This window comes from Oncorhynchus mykiss, chromosome 9, assembly GCF_013265735.2.
Source record: "Oncorhynchus mykiss isolate Arlee chromosome 9, USDA_OmykA_1.1, whole genome shotgun sequence".
Classification (NCBI taxonomy): domain Eukaryota; kingdom Metazoa; phylum Chordata; class Actinopteri; order Salmoniformes; family Salmonidae; genus Oncorhynchus; species Oncorhynchus mykiss.
In genome coordinates this window covers 67,296,790-67,324,077 of record NC_048573.1, presented here as the reverse complement: position 1 = coordinate 67,324,077, position 27,288 = coordinate 67,296,790, and the positions used below count along the sequence as shown (strand labels likewise).

Genomic DNA, 27,288 nt, shown 5'->3' with positions numbered 1-27,288 from the left:
CTCAAGGGCACATCGACAGATTTTTCACCTAGTCGGCTCAGGGATTCGAACCAGCAACCTTTCAGCTCTTAACCGCTGGGCTACCTGCCACTAGTTGCTACTATACCCCCTGTCAACTAAACATTAATAATAACTGTAGTCACATAGGAATTGCTACGTAACTACATGGTTTTTAGAATGGGAGTTAGCCTCGTTGCACCATCCTGATCCAGCCAGCTAACATAACATTAGGCGCAGCGGTCTAAGGCACTGCATCTCAGTGCTAGAGGCATCACTACAGACCCTGGTTCGATTCCAGGCTGTATCACAACTGGCCGTGATTGGGAGTCCCATAGGGGCGCCGCACAGTTGGCCCAGCGTCGTCGGGGTAGGCTGTCATTGTAAATAAGAATTTGTTCTTTAGGTTAAATAAAGGTTAAATAAAGGTTACAATTTTTAAAGTCAGTTTTGCTATGCGGATTAAGTGAAACTAAACCAGAGCACAGCGGTAAGGATGGTGGATTAGGATGCGGCTAGCAGGGTTGGGATCAATTCATTTAAATTCCAGTCAATTCAGGAAGTACACTGAAAAGTCCAATTCCAATTCTCTTCAATGCTTGTCAATGAGTGACATTTGTAATTGTAATTAAGAGTTGCTTTTTGAATTGAGCCCAACTCTGGAGGCTAGATGGGAGTAGGTCTGAAGGGAAAGTGTAGACCTTATTTCTCAACACACCACACAGAAAGGAATAGCTAGTACCACTGGAGGGCAATGTAAGACCTCCCATACTTTCACTCTTCTGCCTTATTCACCAGTCAACTGATAGAACTAAATCAGTTTGATTATCCAATAATTGTATTTTGACGACAGACCAATAAGCAATTAGTTGAACAATTTAATTGACTGCAATAGATGGAATTCCTATGCCATATCATTCAATCTCAACTCTGGACCTCGAAGCGGGTTCCACTGCATTTTTTTTCATTGTTCCCCTTTAATCAGGGACTGACTTAGACCTGGGACATCAGGTGTGTGCAATTAATTATCAGCAGGCCCCATACCTCATAGGGTAAGAATTAAATACCGCTGCCCTATATAGTGCACAAATGTTGACCAGGGTCCTATGGGGACACACCATGGTTTTGGTAGACTATCGTGTTGGTGGAATGTCAGAGTTCCACAAGCAATGTCAAGCAACTGTCTGCGATCAAGATTTAGACCTTGTGCATTAAGCTGAGAGATGGAGGCAAGCAAGTGGCTTCTCAATGTCTGAAGTTAAATCCCAAATGACATCCTATTACCTATACAGTGCAGTACTTTGGACCAGAACCCTATTGGCCTTGGTCAAAATTAGTGCAATAGGGAATAGGGTGCCATTTGGAACAAAACAGAATAAATCAGTCTACAGTTTCAAGACGGCAGTAGTGGAGATGGTATTTAATAGCTTTGACATGAATAATGCAACTATGTTGAAGTAATGGCTGTGTTAACTTAGACCACAGCATTCTATGCTGAGCATTAATTAAACAATGTGTCACGCCCTGACCATAGAGAGCCCTCGGTTCTCTATGGTGTTTAGATCAGAGCGTGACTGGGGGGGTTATCTAGTTTATAGATTTCTAGGTTGGTGGTTTGTGTGGTTCCCAATTAGAGGCAGCTGGTAATCGTTGCCTCTAATTGGGGATCATATTTAGGTAGGCTTTTTCCCCACCAGCATTTGTGGGATATTGTTTGTGTCAGTGTGTTTGAGCACTACGTCGTCACGGTCTTTGTCAATTTTTGTTTCACTTTGTAATTAAAGATGTGGAACTCAATTCACGCTGCGCCTTGGTCCGATCATTTTCAAGAACGTGACACAATGTGAATTATTTTTCCAGCTGCCAAATGGCTAATCTAATCGTTTTGAAAATCAGAGTGATTTTGATGTAGAATAAATTAATCTAGGCTTCAGGTGTTTTAAAGTTGTATTCCTGGTTGCAAAGTAACGGTAGACAAGCCCATAGACATGACGGACTGTCACAGTCCGCTCTGTGTCAGTGACGTGGAGTTAGTTTTCTTTAGGACCCTGCAGACGGCAGTTAATCAGTTCAACGAATGGCACCTGTTCTGTTCAAAGGGGAAATCGGGAGGCCACGGTGTTGGTGCTAGTGTATCCTTTTCGCGCTGAGTAAAATAAACTTTTAAAATGAATACCTACGTCTATCTTATTTGCAATACTAACTAAAGAGCGTCGCAAAGCCGTCTCTTCAAATTTGTGAACAGGTTCCAAGGTAAGAAAGAAAGCTCTCCGGGAGACAACGCATCATTGCATCTGTCTTGTATCGTACTATGAACGGTTTTTTCCCTTATGCACCAGAACGGCTACATTTGTATTGCAATAAAGTTATGTTACTGTATGTAATTTCCTGTGATACACTTATACAACAAGAAACGATAGGGATAGTGGCTGCTTATGTTATTTTATCCTATGTCATACATTTAGTTATTTTGTTGTTTGTGTAAATCACAAAGGGAAAGCTTACTTTTTAAAACTAGCTCTAGTCATATTTTATACGCTATAGTCAAATACTTCCTGATCATTTTGTCACAACCAATTTCCTGCTTCTAGCATCATCTTACAACGACGAGCTGGAACAGATCTTAGATGAGGCAACGTGTTTAAAAACCACTCAAATTTACTTGGGAATTAAATGAGTTCAGTTTAGGGCTTACAGTGCCTTCAATAATTCTATGGTTATTTACTTTCAAAAGCCTATTTGGTATAGTAGTGTAACAATGTTGCAGTTTCATGTTCTTGTGGTGTCTATAGTATCTAGCCGTAGTATGGATGGTATACATCACTCCTCACCGCTGTTGCCAACCCTTTGTACTGTTTCCGGTATGTAAATGACTGGTTAACCAGATTTATTCGTGGTCTTCCTATTCTCACTGCATAGTGCTATTTGGATAATACACAATTTATATAGTGCTTTACAACAGTAGAAACTAAACATAAAAAGGAGATTAAAACAAAACAACACCAGACTAACATCAGAAAGAAACAGAAGGGGTATGGCTAATGGAGGGCATGAGTGAACGAGTAGGTGTTGTGTGTCAGGGGGAGTGTGTGGGGTGGGGGGGGGTTAAGCTTAGGCCATGGTGAACAGGTGAGGCTTTAAGAGGGACTGGAAGATGGTGATGGTCTCAGTCATGGTTGGAGCAACCCTGGAAAAGGCCCTGTCACCAAAACACTGGACCTTGGACCTGGGAAGCAGCAAGGTGGCCTGCTGTGGTGGAACAGAGCTAGTTGGAGCTTATGGAGGGAGCTTGAGTTGCATTTGTCGAGATGGGAGATGAACGCGTGGATCAGGTTTTTAGCAGCAGGACAGGAAAGGGAGGACCTGACTTTGGCATTAATGCTGAGGTGGAAGAATGAGGTTTTGACAGTCTGTCGGGATATGGTGGATGAAGGAGAGGGTGGAGTCCAGGATTATGCCAAGGTTGCATGTGTGTGGAGAGGGAGAGACAATGGTATCATCAATGGTTTCCAACTTTGCTGAGTGTGGTTTTGGTTCCTATGAGGAAGTTCGGTTTTTGTCACTGTTTAGCTTGAGGAAGTTGTGTTGCATTCAGGTTTGTATTTCAGAGGCAGTATTCAATGTGGGTCAGAAGTGGGTTGAGGAAGGACTTGGTGCTGAGGTAGCTCTGGGTGGCGTTGGCGTAACAAAGGAAGTCAAGGTTGAATGGCAGAGGATCTGACCGGGGGGGGACCCAGCACAGAGCCCTGTTACGGCCCTTCCAAACAGTGCAGATTATATCAAAATAATATCAAAATACACGATGAGTAACAATAACTTTATATACACAAAGTACCAGTACAGAGTTGATGTGCAGTGGTACGAGTGCCCCCAACACCACTTCACCAGGTAGTTGAGGTAGATAAACTCAGCAAAAAAAGAAACGTCCCTTTTTCAGGACCCTGTCTTTCAAAGTTAATTTGTAAAAATCCTAATAACTTCACAGATCTTCATTGTGAAGGGTTTAACCATTGTTCCCCATGCTTGTTCAATGAACCATAAACAATTAATGAAAATGCACGTGTCGTGAAGACATTGACAGCTTACAGAAGGTAGGCAATTAAGGTCACAGTTATCAAAACTGAGGACACTAAAGAAGCCTTTCTACTGACTCTGAAAAACACAAAAAGAAAGATGCACAGGGTCCCTGCTCATCTGTGTGAACTTGCCTTAGGCATGCTGCAAGGAGGCATGATGACTGCAGATGTGGCCAGGGCAATAAATTGCTATGTCCGTACTGTGAGGTGCCTAAGACAGCACTACAGGGAGACAGGACAGACAGCTGATCATCCTCGCAGTGGCAGACCACGTGTAACAACATCTGCACAGGATTGGTACATCCGAACATCACACCTGCGGGACAGGTACAGGATGACAACAACAACTGCCCGAGTTACACCAGGAACGCACAATCCATCCATCAGTGCTCAGACTGTCTGCAATAGGCTGAGAGAGGCTGGACTGAGGGCTTGTAAGCCTGTTGTAAGGCACGTCCTCACCAGACTCCACCGGCAACAACGTCGCCTATGGGCACAAACCCACCGTCGCTGGACCAGACAGGACTGGCAGAAAGTGCTCTTCACTGACGAGTTGCGGTTTTGTCTCACCAGGGGTGATGGTCGGATTCGCGTTTATCGTCGAAGGAATGAGCGTTACACCGAGGCCTGTACTCTGGAGCGGGATCGATTTTGGAGGTGGAGGGTCACAGCATCTTCGGACTGAGCTTGTTGTCATTGCAGGCAATCTCAACGCTGTACTCTGGCCTTCTTTAAGATGGGGGTGACTGCAGCTGTTTTGTAGTCTGACGACACAGCTCCATGGGTGAGGGAGAGGTTGATGTACAGTAGGTAAGATCTGGACAGAGAGCAGGCAGGCAGGCTTCAATGAGAACTGTGGGTAGAGGATCCAGGGAGCAGGTTGTAATCTTCGATGGCATGACGAGTTTTGAGATCTAGGGAGAGTCAATGGGGGGAGAATGTGGAGAGTCGGTTTCAGAGGTGACTGTTGGGAGGTTGACGGGGAGGGGCAGCAGAGGCAGATTGATCGGTCAGTGATGTTTATTTTGGTGATCTTGACAAACTAAAGGAAGGAGTTGCAGAGTTCAGTGGAGGGCTGAAGTAGTTTGCTTACTTATATTTGGCCTAGCATTCACTGATAGTCATACAATGATGGCTTTGAAGTACAGTATTGTTATAGTACAAATTCAGTCTATTATTTGTTAATAAAAAAGTTGTCCAAGAACTTTGTAACAAAATATTAACATTTTGACATCTGGATTGTTATTTGTTACGGTTCAAACATAAATGACATTTTATTGGAAGGGCAAACTTTATATTAGAAGTTGTTCTGAACACATTTTCCAGACTACATGGTAGAACTAGAAAGAGTCCTCTTTCTTCACATGGCATGTAACTGACGTCCAGCATAAAAACAAGCCAAACAGACTGTTAACATTCCACATTCGAGTCAGTAGTGCTCTGTGTGGCCAATGTTGGGCACTTGAACCACGAGAGTGTGTTGAATCAATGATGGAAGTAGGCTTTCTTTGAGAGGACTGGCTTAAATGAATGAGAGTTTTTAAGAGGTCCTAAGCCGTGTTCACCGAAGCCTGTCATTATTGTGATTGATAGCCCCTCATAAAGCAGGATGTGTTGAATAGCCTGAGTCCAATATCTGTTTGTGTGGTCTTACCAGCTCCATTGAATGACTAATGGATTTGTCACGACAGCACAAACCAAGCCATATTCACTAGGAACGATTCAAAATCAAATGTTTTTTGTCACATGCACCGAATACAGCCGTTGTAGACCTTACAGTGAAATGTTTACTTACAAGCCGTTAAACAACAATGCAATTTTAAGAAAAATAATTGTTAAAAGTATTTTCTGAAATAAACTGAAGTAAAAAATTACAAAGAAAATAGAAAAATAACAAATAATTAATGGCTAGTTGTGGAGCTGAATTTATCCAGGTGTGTTTGTCATTAGTCGTGTGTGTGTGTGTGTTATGTGAGGCGTCATTCATTAATGTGTGTGGGAGCTGCTCAGTCAGCCGACAGGTGAAGGCCCACAAGGTGACACGCACATCCGGGAGGGGAGGGTATGACCGGTGTTTACTTGGACAGGTGTGTTCTTGGCTGGAGCAGGTGAGTGCAGGCAGGTATGATTTGAATTTAAAGTGGACACATTTGAAATACATAGTTGCTTCAGCCAATTGAAATCAACAATAAAATGGTAAAAATGATTGAAGACAACAGACATATTGTGGTTCTCAGGTGTTAATAAGTCCAGGGGTGTTCTCTGGCTGGAGCAGGTGTTAATAGGTCACTCTCTTCTCTCTACTCACGCCGCGTGTGTGTTGTGTATGTGTGTGTGGCTATTCCTCTGGGACTCCTCGTCCACCCAGGAAAGAGAAAGCGAGAGAGAGAGAGTAGCTATGACAGTGGATGAGTGCTATGAGAGTTGCTAGGTACACACATAGTACAGGCTGGTTAAGAAGAGCTGACTGGTCCACATCTTTTGAGATTTGGCAGGTAGTTATTATAGACATCTGTTTTTGGGTAGAACTACATTTTAAAACTGCAATAGATTCACCTTGGTAATGAAAATATTTAAGAAAATTGCAGATATTCTTGAATAGCTCTTTGCTGCCATTACTAAATAATACCTCCTGTTTTAAATTAACTATCTATTTTCTCCCCCCTCTTTCCAGCAGCGGCCATTTTGCATTGACCCACCACCATGCGTCTGTTCCTGCGTCGGCGCTTGTCCCTCCTGAAGCTGGCCCTGGCTGGGGGGACTCTGTTTATGGTTGTCCTTGTCATCCTCCAGAAAGACGTGGGTATCAGCTCCAACTCTGTCCAGGACCCCTGGTTCCAAGACCTGGTGGAACGCAAGGAGAGAGTGCTGGTGATGGTCCGAGGAGCAGTCAACAACCTGGGCTTCCAGGTACCTTTATGAGTCCTTTTGGTGGGGGGGGCTAGAGTAGTACAGTGGGTGGGCTTTTGTTTTATTTTTCTTGCATTATATAATAATTTAAATAAAATGAAGAAAACAAATAATAACCTGGGCTTCCAGATTGGAGCTCCCCAGCCTCCACCAGTAGAGGAGCAGCAGGCCACCTCAGACCGCAACTGTCCTCCAGGTCACTACACCCAAGCAGAGTTGAAGCCAGTCCTGGAGAGGCCCCAACAGGACCCCCAGGGGCCCGGGGCAGATGGGACAGGCTATGAGAAAGACAAGATGACACCAGAGGAGGAGAAAGAGAAGGAAGATGGGATGACTGTTAACTGTTTCAACCAGTTCTCCTCCGACAGGATCTCCCTCAGCCGTAGCCTAGGAGACGACACCCGGCCACCAGAGTAAGACTATGTCCCAATTATCTCTCCTTCTTGTTCACTTCCCTTCACTGATTTGGAAGGACATGGCTTGTGTAAGAAATGTGGTAGAAGCTCCCATTAGCCCATGTCTCCTCCAATCCAATGCTTTTAGACTGACTGTTTTTTCCTAAAAGCTTTCAAGTTATATTTCAATCACTTTGGTTATACTACCGGTCAAAAGTTTTAGGACACCTACTCATTCAAGCGTTTGTCTTTATTTTTTACTCTTTTCAACATTGTAGAATAATGGTGAAGACATCAAAACTATGAAATAACACATATGGAATCATGTAGTAACCCAAAAAGTGTTTAAAAAATCAAAATATATTTCATATTTGAGATTCTTCAAATGGCCACCCTTTGCCTTGATGACAGCTTTGCACACTCTTGGCATTCTCTCAACCAACTTCATGAGGTAGTCACCTGGAATGCATTTCAATTAACAGGTGTGCCTTTTTTTAAAGTTAATTTGTGGAATGCAAATTAATGCATTTGATGCCAATCAGTGGTGTTGTGACAGGTCTGAAACCAACAGGACCCTAAACAGCTTCTACCCCCAAGCCATAAGACTACAAAGTAGTTTGTTAAATAGTCTGGGTAGCTATTGATGAACTATCTACAATGACCTATTTTTGACAATAACTCTTTTGACTCATCCCATACGCTGCAGCTACTGTTTTGTCTATCCTGTTGCCTAGTCACTTTACCTAAATCTATATATCTACCTCGTACCACTGCACATCAACTCGGTACTGGTACTCTGTATATATAGCCAAGTTATCGTTACTCATTGTGGATTTATTCCTTGTGTTATTATTTAAAACATGTTCTCTCTAAATTGTAGGGAAGGGCCAATAATTAAGCAGTTCACTGTTAGTCTGTAAATCTGTTGTTTGCGACGCATGTGACAAATACAATTTGGTTTGATTTGACACAGTCTTGCCCTTTCTTTTCTTCCCAGGTGTGTGGAGCGTAAGTTCCGCCGCTGCCCTCCTCTCCCCACCACCAGTGTAATCATAGTGTTCCACAACGAGGCCTGGTCCACCCTGCTGCGTACAGTCTACAGTGTCCTCCACACCTCCCCTGCTGCCCTGCTCACTGAGATCATCATGGTGGACGACGCCAGCACTGCAGGTTGAAATCTTTCAGGGCTTTACAGTTGCCTAGCTACAGTCCTGTTAATGACATGGGGCAAAACTTAGGGCAGTGATAATTGATCAATTCATATAATTGATTAGTGGACCATGCCAGCACCACAGGTGGGCATGAGGGCTCAAGAACTGGAGCCTGACACCATGGGTGGACTAAGAGTAGGAGATAGATAGGCCTTGGTTTAGAGCTTGACGCCACTAGGCCTTGCTTGACACCACCGGCTCTTAGAGTAAAACATACTGCGGGGCCTGGGTCGTTCATTAGGACACATCTTATCCAAGCATTTTGCCATAGATAATTAAATTAATTCCTTGTTTCTGAGCGCGTTCTTCGATTTCTTGTCTATGGATCACAACTCCGTTTCGGAGCAAAGCATGTGTGACTTCCTTTACCCAGGCAGCTCAATTCAGATCTTTTTCACTTATTGGTCTTTTGACCAATTGGATCTGAAAAATATCTGATGTGAAAACATCTGATGAGATTGGTCAAAAGACCAATAAGTGGGGAAAATATTGCTGCCTGTGTAAACGCAGCCTACTATTATTATTAGACTGTTAACGTGTCAATGACTGTGATCATCTCATTCTGAAACTGGGTGTTCCCTTATGAACAGGAAGTGACATTGGCATAGCGTCAGTAATAAAGACTAAAAGAGGAGGGTTGGTTAACTACAGTATAACTGCTCCTGGACCTTGGAACCGCTTCTATCTCCTCCCGTCTGTATCGGTTCAGTTTAATCTCCCTGTTTTAACGACCGTCTTTTCTAAATATGACTGGATGTGGTCGCATGTGGTAACATTCCTATGCCATCACATTTAGACAGCATGTGGGAACATTCCTATGCCATCACATTTAGACAGCGTGTGGTAACAGTCCTATGCCATCACATTTAGACAGCATGTGGTAACATTCCTATGCCATCACATTTAGACAGCGTGTGGTAACAGTCCTATGCCATCACATTTAGACAGCATGTGGTTACAGTCCTATGCCATCACATTTAGACAGCATGTGGTTACAGTCCTATGCCATCACATTTAGACGGCGTGTGGTTACAGTCATATGCCATCACATTTAGACAGCATGTGGTTACAGTCCTATGCCATCACATTTAGACAGCATGTGGTTACAGTCCTATGCCATCACATTTAGACAGCATGTGGTTACATTCCTATGCCATCACATTTAGACAGCGTGTGGTAACATTCCTATGCCATCACATTTAGACAGCGTGTGGTAACAGTCCTATGCCATCACATTTAGACAGCATGTGGTTACAGTCCTATGCCATCACATTTAGACAGCATGTGGTAACAGTCCTATGCCATCACATTTAGACAGCATGTGGTAACAGTCCTATGCCATCACATTTAGACAGCGTGTGGTAACATTCCTATGCCATCACATTTAGACAGCGTGTGGTAACAGTCCTATGCCATCACATTTAGACAGCATGTGGTTACAGTCCTATGCCATCACATTTAGACAGCATGTGGTTACAGTCCTATGCCATCACATTTAGACAGCATGAGGTTACAGTCCTATGCCATCACATTTAGACAGCGTCTGGTTACAGTCCTATGCCATCACATTTAGACAGCCTGTAGTTACAGTCCTATGCCATCACATTTAGACAGTATGTGGTAACATTCTTATGCCATCACATTTAGACAGCGTGTGGTTACATTCCTATGCTATCACATTTAGACAGCGTGTGGTTACAGTCCTATGCCATCACATTTAGACAGCGTGTGGTTACAGTCCTATGCCATCACATTTAGACAGCGTGTGGTTACAGTCCTATGCCATCACATTTAGACAGCGTGTGGTAACAGTTCTATGCCATCACATTTCGACAGCGTGTGGTTACAGACCTATGCCATCACATTTCGACAGCGTGTGGTTACAGTCCTATGCCATCACATTTAGACAGCGTGTGGTTACAGTCCTATGCAATCACATTTAGACAGCGTGTGGTTACAGTCCTATGCCATCACATTTAGACAGCGTGTGGTTACAGTCCTATGCCATCACATTTAGACAGCGTGTGGTTAGTCCTATGCCATCACATTTAGACAGCGTGTGGTTACAGTCCTATGCCATCACATTTAGACAGCGTGTGGTAACAGTCCTATGCCATCACATTTCGACAGCGTGTGGTTACAGTCCTATGCCATCACATTTCGACAGCGTGTGGTTACAGTCCTATGCCATCACATTTCGACAGCGTGTGGTTACAGTCCTATGCCATCACATTTCGACAGCGTGTGGTTACAGTCCTATTCCATCACATTTAGACAGCGTGTGGTTACAGTCCTATGCCATCACATTTAGACAGCGTGTGGTTACAGTCCTATGCCATCACATTTAGACAGCGTGTGGTCACAGTCCTATGCCATCACATTTCGACAGCGTGTGGTTACAGTCCTATGCCATCACATTTCGACAGCGTGTGGTTACAGTCCTATGCCATCACATTTAGACAGCGTGTGGTTACAGTCCTATGCCATCACATTTAGACAGCGTGTGGTTACAGTCCTATGAACACACCCCTGCTCTCTGTCAGTTCCCTAGAGATGTTGCTCTAATGCTGTGTTCCTAACATCTTGTAAATACAAGTATACGACCGGGAAAAATTCACTTGAATGCCCCTCTAACCTGTGGAAAATACGTCTATCATGGCTGAGCTCAGATTTCTCCCACATGCTGAACTCGGACGTCACATACAGTACTAAGGAAATTACCTCCAAAAGCGTTTTCGGCAATAAACAACAACAAAACATTATAACATGATCTATTAATATCGTTTTTCAACACTATCATTTGTTTACGAGCATGATAGCTGTACTTTTAGTTTATGGTTGACGCAGCTTGCTTGCCATTTCGCCAATAGGCGTTTTCAAGGAGTTCAAAGCATGTGAACACACACAACTCGTTCCCATTTTACAAGTAGTATTTTGTGAGTTTCCCGTTTTGTTTTGAACGCAGCATTAACCTTCTGTCATTAAGCCCCATGCTCCAGACCACCTGAAGAAAATAATTTAATATCAGGTATGTGTTTCCTTCTTCCTACCAGAGCACCTAGGGACTCGGCTGGATGAGTATGTGAAACAGCTGAATATAGTGAAGGTGGTGAGACAGCAGGAGAGGAAGGGCCTGATCACAGCCAGGCTCCTGGGGGCCAGAGGGGCACTGGGACAGACACTCACCTTCCTGGACGCACACTGTGAGTAGTGATGGTTGGATGAAAGAATGAATTCTGGGTGGCCCATTGAGAGAGTCTCACCTTCCTGGACGCACACTGTGAGTAGTGATGGGTGGATTAATTAATTAATGAATACTGGCCCAGGGAATGGGAGGCCCAGGGACAGACACTCTCCTTCCTGGATGCACACTGTGACTAGCTACTGTATATGCAAGAGTTGGTATGGTTTCAAATCAAGCCACGACCTCCTCATCCTACCTAGGTGGAGGGGGTAAAATGGAAGGATAGGTGGAGGGGGTCAAATGGAAGGATAGGTGGAGGGGTCAAATGGAAGGATAGGTGGAGGGGGTCAAATGGAAGGATAGGTGGAGGGGGTCAAATGGAAGGATAGGTGGAGGGGGTCAAATGGAAGGATAGGTGGAGGGGGTCAAATGGAAGGATAGGTGGAGGGGGTCAAATGGAAGGATAGGTGGAGGGGGTCAAATGGAAGGATAGGTGGAGGGGGTCAAATGGAAGGATAGGTGGAGGGGGTCAAATGGAAGGATAGGTGGAGGGGGTCAAATGGAAGGATAGGTGGAGGGGGTCAAATGGAAGGATAGGTGGAGGGGGTCAAATGGAAGGATAGGTGGAGGGGGTCAAATGGAAGGATAGGTGGAGGGGGTCAAATGGAAGGATAGGTGGAGGGGGTCAAATGGAAAGATAGGTGGAGGGGTCAAATGGAAGGATAGGTGGAGGGGGTCAAATGGAAGGATAGGTGGAGGGGGTCAAATGGAAGGATAGGTGGAGGGGGTCAAATGGAAGGATAGGTGGAGGGGGTCAAATGGAAAGATAGGTGGAGGGGTCAAATGGAAGGATAGGTGGAGGGGTCAAATGGAAGGATAGGTGGAGGGGTCAAATGGAAGGATAGGTGGAGGGGTCAAATGGAAGGATAGGTGGAGGGGGTCAAATGGAAGGATAGGTGGAGGGGGTCAAATGGAAGGATAGGTTGAGGGGGTCAAATGGAAGAATAGGTGGAGGGGTCAAATGGAAAGATAGGTGGAGGGGGTCAAATCTGGTCCTTCTGCCCCTGAACAGGCAGTTAACCCACTGTTCCTAGGCTGTCATTGAAAATAAGAATTTGTTCTTAACTGACTTGCCTAGTTAAATAAAGGTTAAAAAATAAAAAATAAAAAAAAATGGAAGGATAGGTGGAGGGGGTCAAATAGTTCCCATGAGATCAATCCATTTACAACCATTGTGCTACATCTGTATTTTTTTATAATGTTTAGTACAGATGAACTACCTATAATCTAATAACTGAGTTTATAAACTACTTTTAAACCCTTTATAAATCATGTTATGTATATATTATTGTAAAGTGTTAAAGGTATGTGGTAGATTTTCTAATGTGTTTATGTTTGTACCAAGAAGTTTCCCTGCTGTCTGCCTGTGATATTTATATAGAGTTATTTAAAGCAGTGTTTCCTGGTCCTGGTCCTGGTCCTCAGGAATCAAAGGGGTGGACATTAGAGTTGTTGCCCTCGCACCTCATACACCTGATTGAGATCATCAAATTGATGACTTGATTAGTGTAATGAAGTGTGTTAGTGCTAGAGCAAAAGCAGAAATGTTGGAGTCCCAAATACCAATATTGGGAAAAAGACCCAATGCAGCAGTTTTTATATCAAATAATTTGGGCAACAATGAATTACCTTACTGTAAAAGATTTCCATTAAAATGGTCAAAACTAGCTTTTTAGCAAAAAAGTGGTCTGAGTGGAAGGGGGAAAACTAGCTGTTATTGGCAGAGGTTTGGAACTCTTTTTGTTATTGGTCTATTAACCAATTTACTGCAAAGTGATGTCACCATGGAAAGTTGAAACTCCCGACCACACAAACCTTCTGATTTAAAAGGTCCTGTGTAGATGTGTGTTTTCAACCAAAAACTATCAGGAAAGAACACTGATAAATAAAATAGTGGTTAGTGGCCTTAGGTCAGGACTAGTCGGTTTGTCTCAGTTAGATGTCCGTCGTAGATTGGGGTTCTCTTAGTAGTCAACAGTTGAAACCTGTTCTTCGGGTTACCCTGCTAGAACCTAGATGTGCGACACCATTCCACTCACGTATGCTTAGAGAGATGTAAAGTGGACTATAAATCCAGATACAAGGTGATAAAGGCATTGCATGGATATATATATATATACAGTGCCTTGCGAAAGTATTCGGCCCCCTTGAACTTTGCGACCTTTTGCCACATTTCAGGCTTCAAACATAAAGATATAAAATTGTATTTTTTTGTGAAGAATCAACAACAAGTGGGACACAATCATGAAGTGGAACGACATTTATTGGATATTTCAAACTTTTTTAACAAATCAAAAACTGAAAAATTGGGCGTGCAAAATTATTCAGCCCCCTTAAGTTAATACTTTGTAGCGCCACCTTTTGCTGCGATTACAGCTGTAAGTTGCTTGGGGTATGTCTCTATCAGTTTTGCACATCGAGAGACTGAATTTTTTTCCCATTCCTCCTTGCAAAACAGCTCGAGCTCAGTGAGGTTGGATGGAGAGCATTTGTGAACAGCAGTTTTCAGTTCTTTCCACAGATTCTCGATTGGATTCAGGTCTGGACTTTGACTTGGCCATTCTAACACCTGGATATGTTTATTTTTGAAGCATTCCATTGTAGATTTTGCTTTATGTTTTGGATCATTGTCTTGTTGGAAGACAAATCTCCGTCCCAGTCTCAGGTCTTTTGCAGACTCCATCAGGTTTTCTTCCAGAATGGTCCTGTATTTGGCTCCATCCATCTTCCCATCAATTTTAACCATCTTCCCTGTCCCTGCTGAAGAAAAGCAGGCCCAAACCATGATGCTGCCACCACCATGTTTGACAGTGGGGATGGTGTGTTCAGCTGTGTTGCTTTTACGCCAAACATAACGTCTTGCATTGTTGCCAAAAAGTTCAATTTTGGTTTCATCTGACCAGAGCACCTTCTTCCACATGTTTGGTGTGTCTCCCAGGTGGCTTGTGGCAAACTTTAAACGACACTTTTTATGGATATCTTTAAGAAATGGCTTTCTTCCTGCCACTCTTCCATAAAGGCCAGATTTGTGCAATATACGACTGATTGTTGTCCTATGGACAGAGTCTCCCACCTCAGCTGTAGATCTCTGCAGTTCATCCAGAGTGATCATGGGCCTCTTGGCTGCATCTCTGATCAGTCTTCTCCTTGTATGAGCTGAAAGTTTAGAGGGACGGCCAGGTCTTGGTAGATTTGCAGTGGTCTGATACTCCTTCCATTTCAATATTATCGCTTGCACAGTGCTCCTTGGGATGTTTAAAGCTTGGGAAATCTTTTTGTATCCAAATCAGGCTTTAAACTTCTTCACAACAGTATCTCGGACCTGCCTGGTGTGTTCCTTGTTCTTCATGATGCTCTCTGCGCTTTTAACGGACCTCTGAGACTATCACAGTGCAGGTGCATTTATATGGAGACTTGATTACACATAGGTGGATTGTATTTATCATCATTAGTCATTTAGGTCAACATTGGATCATTCAGAGATCCTAACTGAACTTCTGGAGAGAGTTTGCTGCACTGAAAGTAAAGGGGCTGAATAATTTTGCACGCCCAATTTTTCAGTTTTTGATTTGTTAAAAAAGTTTGAAATATCCAATAAATGTCGTTCCACTTCATGATTGTGTCCCACTTGTTGTTGATTCTTCACAAAAAAATACAGTTTTATATCTTTATGTTTGAAGCCTGAAATGTGGCAAAAGGTCGCAAAGTTCAAGGGGGCCGAATACTTTCGCAAGGCACTGTATATATATATATATATACTGTGGCCAGTTTATTAGTTAGTACCAGGTCAGACCCCCTAGCCTGAATACTTTGGTGCATGAAACATTGCTCAATTGGTATCAAGGGACCTAACGTGTTCCAGGAAAACCTTCCCCACACCATTATACTACCGCCACCAGCCTGTACCGTTGACACCAGGCAGGATGGGGCCATGAACTCATGCTGCTTACACCAAATCCTGACTCTGCCATCAGCATGACGCAACAGGAACCGGGATTCTTTGGACCAGGCAAAGTTTTTCCACTCCTCAATTGTCCAGTGTTGGTGATTGCGTGCCCACTGGAGCTGCTGCTTCTTGTTCTTGATAGGGAGTGGAACCCAGTGTGGTCGTCTACTGCAATAGCCCATCCATGACAAGGAACAACAAGTTGTGCATTCCGGGATGCTGTTCTGCACACCACTGTTTGTGGTCCGCTTGTTAGCTTGACCGATTCTTGCATTTCTCCTTCGATCTCTCATCAACGAGCTGTTTTCGCCGTTGACTGGATGGATGTTTTGTTTGTCGCAACATTCTCGGAGACGCAGCTTGTGATTGAAGAGCAGTAGACAAGGGACACATTGGAGGATAAAGTAGGTACTGTTTTGTTCTGCGTGAAAAGCCCAGGAGACCGGCTGTTTCTGAGATACTGTAACCGGCGAGCCTGGCACTAACGTTCATACAGTACCATGCTCAAAGTTGCTTAGGTCACTTGTTATGCCCATTCTAACGTTCAATCAAATAGTAGCTGAATGGCCCGACGCCTGTCTGCCTGCTTTATATAGCAAGTCGTGGCCACGTGACTCACTGTCTGTAGGAGCGAAACATTTTTGTAAACGTGTACATAATAAAGTGGCCACTGAGTTTATCCTACGAAGCAGGTTTGAGGAGTTAGCATAGGTAACTTAGCCTAGCGGTTAGAAAGTTGGGCCAGTAACCGAAAGGTGGCTAGTTTGAGTCACAGAGCCGATAAGGTGAAAAATCTGTCAGTGCCCTTTCTATGGCAACAAATCCTTCAGAACTAACCTGCCCCGGGGCAGGCTAACTCACGGCTAAACTTCCCTGAATGAAATTACTGAGCCATGAGTTGAGGACCAATGAAATCAGATTCCCTCCCTCTTGCAAAGATTGCATCATCATCCCCTTCATTTGAGGAAGTCTACTGATTTTTTAATATTTTATAAATGAAATGTTTTTTGTTGTTGTGTTAAAACATTTTAAAATATCACAATACACATTTAGTAATGACCGGATGTATTTTAAACTTCACGCAACGTAACGCTTTTGTATGACTTAATAAAAAAGAATTGACAAGAATGGGGGAGTAAATGTGGTTGTACATTGGTAAGCACACCAAAGACTGCATTAACCAATGTAAATGAACCATATGTTATCAAATAGAGAGGGCACTTCTAAAAGCCTGTTTCACACCAAGGCCTGCTGAGTTTGCACGATAACTGTCATTTCATTTTGATTTCGGCACAAATGAAAATGTAGCACTGACTCGCCCAATGGATTGGTGTTTCAGCGTTGTCTCAATGACGAGTTCTGCGTTCGACTAGCCATGTGCAACATGCACATGCAACGTTGCACAACATTCAAATAGAAAAGTATGGTGTCGAGAGTGTATATGATGTTCTGTCATGTAGAATTGGAAATGGAGTCAGCTTCATTCATAACATCTCTATCTGCAATGTTCCACAGCGTTTATCAGCTGAACCTCCTTTTTGTACTTTTGTTGTAAAAAAAGAAAAAGGAAAAAAGAAAGAATCTGAACACTACCCTCCTCTACCCTCCTCTCCTCTCCTCTCCCCTCCCCTCCTCTCACCCTCCTCTCCCCTCCTCTCACCCTCCTCTCACCCTCCTCTCACCCTCCTCTCCCCTCCTCTCACCCTCCTCTCACCCTCCTCTCACCCTCCTCTCACCCTCCTCTCCCCTCCTCTCACCCTCCTCTCCTCTCCTCTCCTCTCCCCTCCCCTCCTCTCACCCTCCTCTCCCCTCCTCTCACCCTCCTCTCCCCTCCTCTCACCCTCCTCTCCTCTCCTCTCACCCTCCTCTCACCCTCCTCTCCCCTCCTCTCACCCTCCTCTCCCCTCCTCTCACCCTCCTCTCCCCTCCTCTCACCCTCCTCTCCTCTCCCCTCCTCTCACCCTCCTCTCCCCTCCCCTCCTCTCACCCTCCTCTCACCCTCCTCTCACCCTCCTCTCCCCTCCTCTCCTCTCCCCTCCTCTCACCCTCCTCTCACTCTCCTCTCACCCTCCTCTCACCCTCCTCTCACCCTCCTCTCACCCTCCTCTCCCCTCCTCTCCCCTCCTCTCACCCTCCTCTCCCCTCCTCTCCCCTCCTCTCACCCTCCTCTCCCCTCCTCTCCCCTCCTCTCACCCTCCTCTCCCCTCCTCTCACCCTCCTCTCCCCTCCTCTCCCCTCCTCTCCCCTCCTCTCACCCTCCTCTCACCCTCCTCTCCCCTCCTCTCACCCTCCTCTCACCCTCCTCTCCCCTCCTCTCATCCTCCCCTCCCCTCCTCTCCCCTCCTCTCACCCTCCTCTGACCCTCCCCTCCTCTCCCCTCCTCTCCCCTCCTCTCACCCTCCTCTCACCCTCCTCTCACCCTCCTCTCACCCTCCTCTCACCCTCCCCTCCCCTCCCCTCCTCTCCCCTCCTCTCACCCTCCCCTCCTCTCACCCTCCCCTCCTCTCACCCTCCCCTCCCCTCCTTTCACCCTCCTCTCACCCTCCTCTCACCCTCCTCTCCCCCTCCTCTCACCCTCCTCTCCCCTCCCCTCCTCTCCCCTCCTCTCACCCTCCTCTCACCCTCCCCTCCTCTCCCCTCCTCTCACCCTCCTCTCACCCTCCTCTCACCCTCCTCTCCCCTCCTCTCACCCTCCCCTCCCCTCCTCTCCCCTCCTCTCACCCTCCTCTCCCCTCCTCTCACCCTCCCCTCCCCTCCTCTCCCCTCCTCTCCCCTCCTCTCACCCTCCTCTCCCCTCCTCTCACCCTCCTCTCCCCTCCTCTCACCCTCCTCTCCCCTCCTCTCACCCTCCTCTCCCCTCCTCTCACCCTCCTCTCCCCTCCTCTCACCCTCCTCTCCCCTCCTCTCACCCTCCTCTCCCCTCCTCTCACCCTCCTCTCCCCTCCTCTCACCCTCCCCTCCCCTCCCCTCCCCTCCTCTCACCCTCCTCTCCCCTCCTCTCACCCTCCTCTCCCCTCCTCTCCTCTCCCCTCCCCTCCCCTCCTCTCACCCTCCTCTCACCCTACTCTCCCCTCCTCTCCCCTCCCCTCCCTTCCTCTCACCCTCCCCTCCCCTCCTCTCCCCTCCTCTCACCCTCCTCTCCCCTCCTCTCACCCTCCCCTCCCCTCCTCTCCCCTCCTCTCACCCTCCTCTCCCCTCCCAGGTGAGTGTTTCCATGGCTGGCTGGAGCCCCTGCTTGCACGTATCGTAGAGGAGCCCACAGCTGTGGTCAGCCCAGAAATCACCACAATCAACCTGAATAACTTTGCCTTCAACAAGCCTGTAGCCACCTCTAAGGCCCAGAACAGAGGAAACTTTGACTGGAGCCTCACCTTCGGCTGGGAGGGCATCCCCGAGCAGGAGAGGAACAGACGCAAAGACGAGACCTACCCCGTCAAGTAAGGGCTGGGGACCCACCAAACATAATTTACATCATTTATTTAATTTACCCTTTATTTAACCCCCTGCATAGTGATGTTAATGAAAAGCTCACAATTCAGCATGTATAGTAACTTCAATATTACAGTAACACTTTACACAATATTATCTCATGCTTTCAAACAGTGTTAATAAAGTGGAATATATCAAATGCCTAGTCTAAAACAGCCATATGCATGGAGTGTACAAAACAATATGAACACCTGCTCTTTCTATGACAGAATGACCAGGTGAAAGCTATGGTCACTTGTTAAATCCACTTCAATCGGTGTAGGTGCAAGGGAGAAGACGGGTTAAATCAATATTTTTAAGCCTAGAGACAATCGAGACATGGATTGTGTATGTGTGCCATTCAGAGGGTGAATGGGCAAGACAAAAGATATGTTCCTTTTGAACGGGGTATTGTAGTAGGTGCCAGGCGCACCGGTGTGTGTCAAACACTGCAATGCTGTTTTTCACGCTCCACAGTTTCCCCGTGCGTATCAAGAATGGCCCAGCACCCAAAAGACATCCAGCAAACTTGACACAACTGTGGGAGTCAACATGGGCCAGCATCCCTGTGGAACGCTTTCGATGCCCCCAACAAATTGAGGCTGTTCTGAGGGCAAAAGAGGGGGGGTGGGGTGCAACTCAATATTAGGAAGGCGTTCTTAATGTTTTGTACACTCGGTGTAATACAATATTATCTCATGCTTTTGCATTGCATTGACACCATGTGTCACCTCTACGGGTCTGTTCCTTCAGAACTCCAACGTTTGCCGGTGGTCTCTTCTCCATCTCCAAGAAGTATTTTGAACACATCGGAACGTACGATGACAAGATGGAGATCTGGGGGGGTGAGAATGTGGAGATGTCCTTTAGGGTTAGTTTCCCCTCTTCTCTTTCCTCTGACAGCGTTAATGAAGTGGGTTAGGGTTAGTTTCCCCTCTTCTCTTTCCTCTGACAGCGTTAATGAAGTGGGTTATGGTGTAGTTTCCCCTCTTTTCTTTCCTCTAACGGCGTTAATGAAGTGGGTAGGGGTTAGTTTCCCCTCTTCTCTTTCCTCTAACAGCGTTAATGAAGTGGGTAGGGGTTAGTTTCCCCTCTTCTCTTTCCTCTAACAGCGTTAATGAAGTGGAATTTATCAAGAACTTTAGCAAGTCTAAAACACTGCGCTATATGTAGAGAGTTGAGGCATTATGCTTTCTCAACGACATTCTGTTTCTGTTGATTATTACCTACAGTTAATTGGTTGAATGGTGTCATGTGACCTCAACATTGTATATGGCTCTGGTCTTAAATAATCTCCCTTGTTTCTACAAATCTCCCACCTTAATTGCACATGTTGGAGTGATTTGAAATGACATGTGCTGTAACATGTAAATGGTGTGAGCATGTATATCTGCAATGGGAATTTCCAGGTGAAGGAAAAAGGAAGGCAGTCATAGGTAGTCAATCAGTCTGGTTTATTACAAGTTGCAATCAGGAGACACCACCCAGCACAGAAGCAGGAAATGAAAGCAGGAAAGGAAATGTCTAACTGGCCTCTTGGAGACAGGCCCTCAATATCCTAATCAGACATACAGCCCCAAATGTTCTGTAAACACCAGCCCCAGAGGCTTCTGGGAAGTCAAAACAGAAAGACAGCTGCATTCCAAACACTTAACAGACATACCCTCTCCCCTCATCCCTCAAATTAAGTGGACACCTCTGATGATGTATCATGACGTCTGATGAGTATATACTTGCATGGCGAGGGAGGAAGGAAGTCATTTTAAATGGACCGCCCTTGCCCAGAAATTTGTCACTCGTTCATCCTGCGACGTTTGTGTTTTCAGCTTGTAGGTGTTTTATATGTGCTACAGTCAATTCTGATTGCATGTCTACTTATATTAACTAAATAATTATTAATATATACCTACTGTATGATAGCTAGCAAATTAATTAGCTAACTAGTGTTAGCCTGACTAGCTACTTCTGAAGAAGGAAAATGTTTTATTTCTACAAGTTCCAAAAGCTAACCAAACAAAAACATTACTTTTACGAGATGTGTTTGTGCATTAGTAGCACAATTTCTAACTTATTTACATTTGTTTTTACTTACACTTGTATGTTGACTCCATATTGACATTGAAGTTTTAAGTTTTGGCTGACTTTTCTTAGCAGATGTACAGTTCTGAGGTGTTTCAGGCCCTGAAGTGAACATAATTGTACACTCTCAAACTCCATTAAAAACAAGGGCTGAGGGGCTTACTTTGCTCCCTTGCTTGGCTAATCATTTGGACCGACAACATATATGGCCGCGGGGATTCCCCCAAGGGCATAGGGCGAGGGTAAGTGGACGAGGGTGTGTCTTTTATGAGTTTGAAACGCAGCCAATGACTTTGTCAGCTGCTGCAGGATCAGTGTTGTCATCAGAATGTCATCAATACAATTAGCAAATAATCGGTGTGTCCTTGGTCATTGTACCTCCAGTGACAAGGCAGGTCACTAAGTTATTCAGCTAACTGTTATCAACTTTCTGACATCACCCCCCTCCCCCAGGTGTGGCAGTGTGGGGGCCAGCTGGAGATCATTCCGTGTTCTGTGGTTGGTCACGTGTTCCGTACCAAGTCCCCCCACACCTTCCCTAAAGGCACCGAGGTCATCACACGGAACCAGGTACGATTAGCCGAGGTCTGGATGGACGACTACAAACGCATCTACTACCGACGCAACAGTAACGCTGCGAAGATGGCCAAAGAGGTATGTGCTCAGTCAACTCCAAGTGTCCTACTGCTAGATATAGTTAAGCACATTCTGGGTTCAGGGTTCAATTACTCCCAAGTTTCATAATACTATTAGATAATCTTGTTTTGCCAGATTTGGTAATGTCACATTCGCTCTACACAAAAGATCTTAATCAAGGCTCACTGTAAGCCAACACACTACTGCGCATAATGCGTGTCTGTACATACATCTGGAGCAGGCCCAAATACACTCTAATGAGTGGCTATATATGATATATGGGGTTAAAGTTACTCTCACTCATTTCAACTCCTCTGTCTGTTACAGAAAGGGTTTGGTGACACCTCAGAGTGTGTGAATCTGTGTTTTGCAGAAAGGGTTTGGTGATATCTCAGAGCGTGTGAATCTGTGTTTTGCAGAAAGGGTTTGGTGACATCTCAGAGCGTGTGAATCTGTGTTTTGCAGAAAGGGTTTGGTGACACCTCAGAGCGTGTGAATCTGTGTTTTGCAGAAAGGGTTTGGCGACATCTGAGCGTGTAAATCTGTGTTTTGCAGAAAGGGTTTGGTGACACCTCAGTGCGTGTGAATCTGTGTTTTGCAGAAAGGGTTTGGTGACATCTCAGAGTGTGTGAATCTGTGTTTTGCAGAAAGGGTTTGGTGACATCTCAGAGTGTGTGAATCTGTGTTTTGCAGAAAGGGTTTGGTGACATCTCAGAGTGTGTGAATCTGTGTTTTGCAGAAAGGGTTTGGTGACATCTCAGAGTGTGTGAATCTGTGTTTTGCAGAAAGGGTTTGGTGACATCTCCGAGCGTGTGAATCTGAGGGAGAGCCTACATTGTAAGAACTTCACTTGGTATTTGAATAATATCTACCCCGAGATGTTCATACCAGACCTCACCCCGACCAAGTTTGGAGCGGTAAGTCTCGTTCCCAAATCCCTTCAGGTGTACACAAACACACTCACTCAATGTAGTCATTTTCCGTTGTGCCTTAGGGACAACAGTGCATGTTTATTTGCTGTGTTGATATTGTGTTCGTGCAGATTAAGAACTCTGGGACTCAGAGCTGTCTGGATGTAGGAGAAAACAACCAAGGAGGTGGCTTTCCACTGATCATGTACACCTGCCACAACATGGGGGGCAATCAGGTACTGTACTGCCACTGTGGTACATGATGACTCAGTATCGACTCTCATTGAATTGGATGATGTCTCTTTTGGAACAAGTAGGCTTAATGTATTCAAGGCTTAATGTACCCTTACCATAAAGACTTTATACATTCTCTGTAAGCCTTCAGAAGGTTTTAAAAGGGACCCAGTTTTATAAGGAAAGTTCCTCAGTCTTTGTATCTCTTCTCTGTCACCCCAGTACTTTGAGTATACGTCCCATAAGGAGCTGCGTCACAACATAGGGAAGCAGCTGTGTCTGCAGGCCAACCCCCAGCCAGACCAGGTTAAGATAGAGCTCTGTACACTGAAGGGCCAAGGGACCAGTGTGGCCCCACAACAGGAGTGGCTCTTTACAGAGGTAAGGAAAATGACCTGGACAATCATGCACACATGCACACTCATACACAGTGCCTTCAAAGTATTATACTTTTATACTAAAAGGGCACTATCATCATTTTCACAAATTCACAGTATTATTCCAATCTCATAGTGTAGAAATATATACACAGTGTCTTCAGAAAGTGTTCACACCCCTTGACTCTTGACCATTCCACAGGTGCATGTTCATTAATTGTTTATGGTTCATTGAACATGCATGGGAAACAGTGTTTAAACCCTTTACAATGAATATCTGTGAAGGTATTTGGATTTTTACGAAATGTCTTTGAAAGACAGGGTTCTGAAAAAGGGACGTTTCTTTTTTTGCTAAGTTTAGTAACCCCAAAAAGTGTTAAGCAAATAAAAATGTTTTATATTTGAGATTCTTCAAAGTACCCACCCTCTGCCTTGGTAACAGCTTTACACACTCTTGCCATTCTCTCAACCAGCTTCACCTGGAATGCTTTTCCAACAGTCTTGAAGGAGTTCCCACATATGCTGAGCACTTGTTGGCTGCTTTTCCTTCACTATGCGGTCCAACTCATCCCAAACCATCTCAATTGGGTTGAGGTCGGGTGATTGTGGAGGCCAGGTCATCTGATGCAGCACTCCATCACTCTCCTTGGTCAAATAGCCCTCACACTGCCTGGAGGTGTGTTGGGTCATTGTCTTGTTGAAAAACAAATGATAGTCCCACTAAGCGGGATGGGATGGCGCATCGCTGCAGAATGCTGTGGTAGCCATAAAGGTTAGGTTTACCTTGAATTCTATATAAATAACCGACAGTGTCACCAGCAAAGCACCCCCACACCATCACACCACCTCCTGCTTCACGTTGGGAACCACACCTGTGGGAATCATCCGTTCACCTACTCTGCGTCTCACAAAGACATGGCGGTTGGAACCAAAAATCTCAAATTTGGTCTGTTTTGCACGTGTTTCTTGGCCCAAGCAAGTCTCTTCTTGTTATTGGTGTCCTTTTAGTTGTGGCTTCTTTGCAGCAATTAGACCATGAAGGCCTGATTGACACAGTTTCCTCTGAGAAGTTGATGTTGAGGTGTGTCTGTTACTTGAACTCTGTGAATAATTTATTTTGGCTGCAATTTCTGAGGCTGGTAACTAATGAACTTATCCTCTGCACAGAGGTAACTATGGGCCTTCCTTTCCTGTGGCGGTCCTCATTAGTGCCAGTTTCATCATAGCGCTTGTTGGTTTTTGTGACCGCACTTGAAGAAACTTTCAAAGTTCTTGAAATATTCGATATTGACTGACCTTCATGTCTTAAAGTAATGTTGGACTGTCGTTTCTCTTTGCTTATTTGAACTGTTCTTGCCATAATATGGACTTGGTCTTTTACCAAGTAGGCCTATCTTCTGTATACCACCCCTACCTTGTCACAACACAACTGATTGGCTCAAACGCATTAAGAAGTATCTCCTGTTAATTAATGAAATGCATTCCAGGTGACAACCTCAAGCAGCTGGTTGAGAGAATTCCAAGAGTGTGCAAAGCTGTCATCACGGCAAAGGGTGGCAAGTAGCCACCCTATTTGATATTTGTTTATCACTTTTTTTTGGTTACTACATGATTCCATATGTTATTTAATAGTTTTGATGTCTTCACTATTATTCTACAATGTAGAAAATAGTCAAAGTAAAGAAGAACCCTAGAATGACTAGGTGTGTCCAAACTTTTGACTGGTTCTGTATCTGTCCATAGCTGCAGTACATGGTCTGACTCTGTAGTGTTAACCCTCTGCCCTCTCCAGGAGAATCTCCTCCAGAACCCAGCCAGTGGAAAGTGCTTACTCCTGATAGGGAGCCAGATAGTGATGTACTACTGCAACACAGCTGATCTCAACCAGCACTGGACATTCAGTTGACCTCCCTGAACTTTAACCCCTGACCTTAACCATAACTAAAGCTTGTACTGGACCTTGACCCCTCTACCAGCCCATCCACCCATAGACTCAGGGTCAAGAAGGAAAGGCCAGTACCAGCTGAGGACAACAGGACAGGACCATATGCCGCTGAGAACACAAAATTGCTGACTTGAGAGGAATGAACTGGTAGAACATGGAGTACTGCATACCTATGTGAATGAGCTCAGGATTTAACCTCTGACTGTTTTAACTATATTTATGATGGAGACTCAGGAATGAAGGTGGTCTGGTTCCTTCTTGTGGTGGGGAGGGAACTGAACACTGCAGCCTGGGTTGTGTTCATTAGGGGAAGATATTTCGAAGCAGAGTGAAACTGTGATCTCCACTCCTACCTGAACTTGTCCAATGAGAACACAGATTTAAATTTGTTGCAAAACATTTTGCTACGGTATACCCTACTAAACATGACCCTGAACTGGCAGGCAGCGATATGCTCTACCCAGCTAATATGGTAGGAAGAGGTCCATCACTGACCACTAAAATCTTAAAACCTGTCCGTTCCGCCAGCGGAACCCCTCGCCAACAGCCAATGAAATTGCAGGGCGCCAAATACAAAACAACATCAATCTCATGAATCAAATTTCTCAAACATACAAGTATTACATTTTAAAATATTACATTTTAAAGATAAAATTCTCGTTAATCCAGCCACAGTGTCTGATTTCAAAAATGCTTTACAGCGAATGCTCCACAAACGATTATGTTAGATCACCACCAAGCCACAGAATAAACACAGCCATTTTTCCAGCCTAAGAGAGGAGTCACAAAAAGCACAAATAGAGATAAAATGAATCACTAACCTTTGATGATCTTCATCAGATGACACTCATAGGACTTCATGTTACACAATACATGTATGTTTTGTTCGGTAAAGTGCATATTTATATTAAAAAAATTAATTTTACATTGGCGCGTTACGTTCAGTAGTTCTAAAACATGCGATTTAGCTTAGAGACCCATCAAATTACACAAATACTCATAATAATAAACATTGATAAAAGGTACGACTATTATGCATGGAATTAGAGAAATACTTCTCCTTAATGCAACCGCTGTGTCAGATTTAAAAAAAACTTTACAGAAAAAGCAAACCATGCAATAAATCTGAGAACAGCGTTCACACAACAAAGAAGTCAAAGCGATATCCACCATATTGGGTCGTCAACATTAGTCATAAATAGCATTAGAAATATTCACTTACCTTTGATGATCTTCATCAGAATGCACTCCCAGGAATCTCAGGTCTACAATAAATGCTTGATTTGTTCGATAAAGTATATCCTTTTGTTAGGGCGTTTGGTAAGCAAATCCAAACGCGCGTGCAGTTCCAGCACAATGTCGGACGAAAAGTTCAAAAAGTGATATAACAGTCCGTAGAAACCTGTCAAACTAATTATAGGATGTTTTTAACATAAATGTTCAGTAATGTTCCAACCGGAGAATTGCTTTGTTTGTAGAAAAGCAATGTAACGAGAGGTAACTCTCTCGAGACCGCGCATCATGGGAACCAAGGCACTCTGCCAGACCACTGACTCAAACAGGTCTCATGAGCCCCTCCTTTATAGTAGAATCCTCAAACAAGTTTCTTAAGACGGTTGACATCTAGTGGAAACCTTAGGAAGTGAAAAATGACCCCATATACACTGTGTATTCGATAGGCCAAGCTTTGAAAACCTACAAGCCTCAGATTTCCCACTTCCTGGTTGGATTTTTCTCAGGTTTTCACCTGTCATATGAGTTCTGCTATACTCACAGACATAATTCAAACAGTTTTAGAAACTTCAGAGTGTTTTCTATCCAATACTACTAATAATATGCATATATTAGCATCTGGGACA

The 27,288-nt window shown here is 44.6% G+C and overlaps 1 protein-coding gene across 2 annotated transcripts; it reads left to right on the top strand.

Annotated features, from left to right (window-relative positions):
• Positions 1-1,699: 1,699 nt before the first annotated feature.
• On the top strand, positions 1,700-26,073 carry LOC110532725 (polypeptide N-acetylgalactosaminyltransferase 6). Of its 2 annotated transcripts, none has more exons than XM_036988782.1 (12): positions 1,700-2,250; positions 6,751-6,983; positions 7,113-7,396; positions 8,376-8,548; positions 11,643-11,792; positions 18,982-19,216; positions 20,001-20,118; positions 21,780-21,980; positions 22,748-22,879; positions 23,005-23,109; positions 23,330-23,488; positions 25,277-26,073. In XM_036988782.1, exons 2-12 carry the CDS (start codon positions 6,777-6,779, stop codon positions 25,388-25,390), a joined length of 1,878 nt encoding a protein of 625 aa, XP_036844677.1. In that variant the 5' UTR covers positions 1,700-2,250; positions 6,751-6,776; the 3' UTR covers positions 25,391-26,073. The 2 variants fall into 2 exon arrangements, with proteins under 2 accessions (XP_036844677.1, XP_036844676.1); XM_036988781.1 differs by having other exon boundaries at positions 1,701-2,250; positions 6,748-6,983.
• The last annotated feature ends 1,215 nt before the right edge of the window (positions 26,074-27,288 follow it).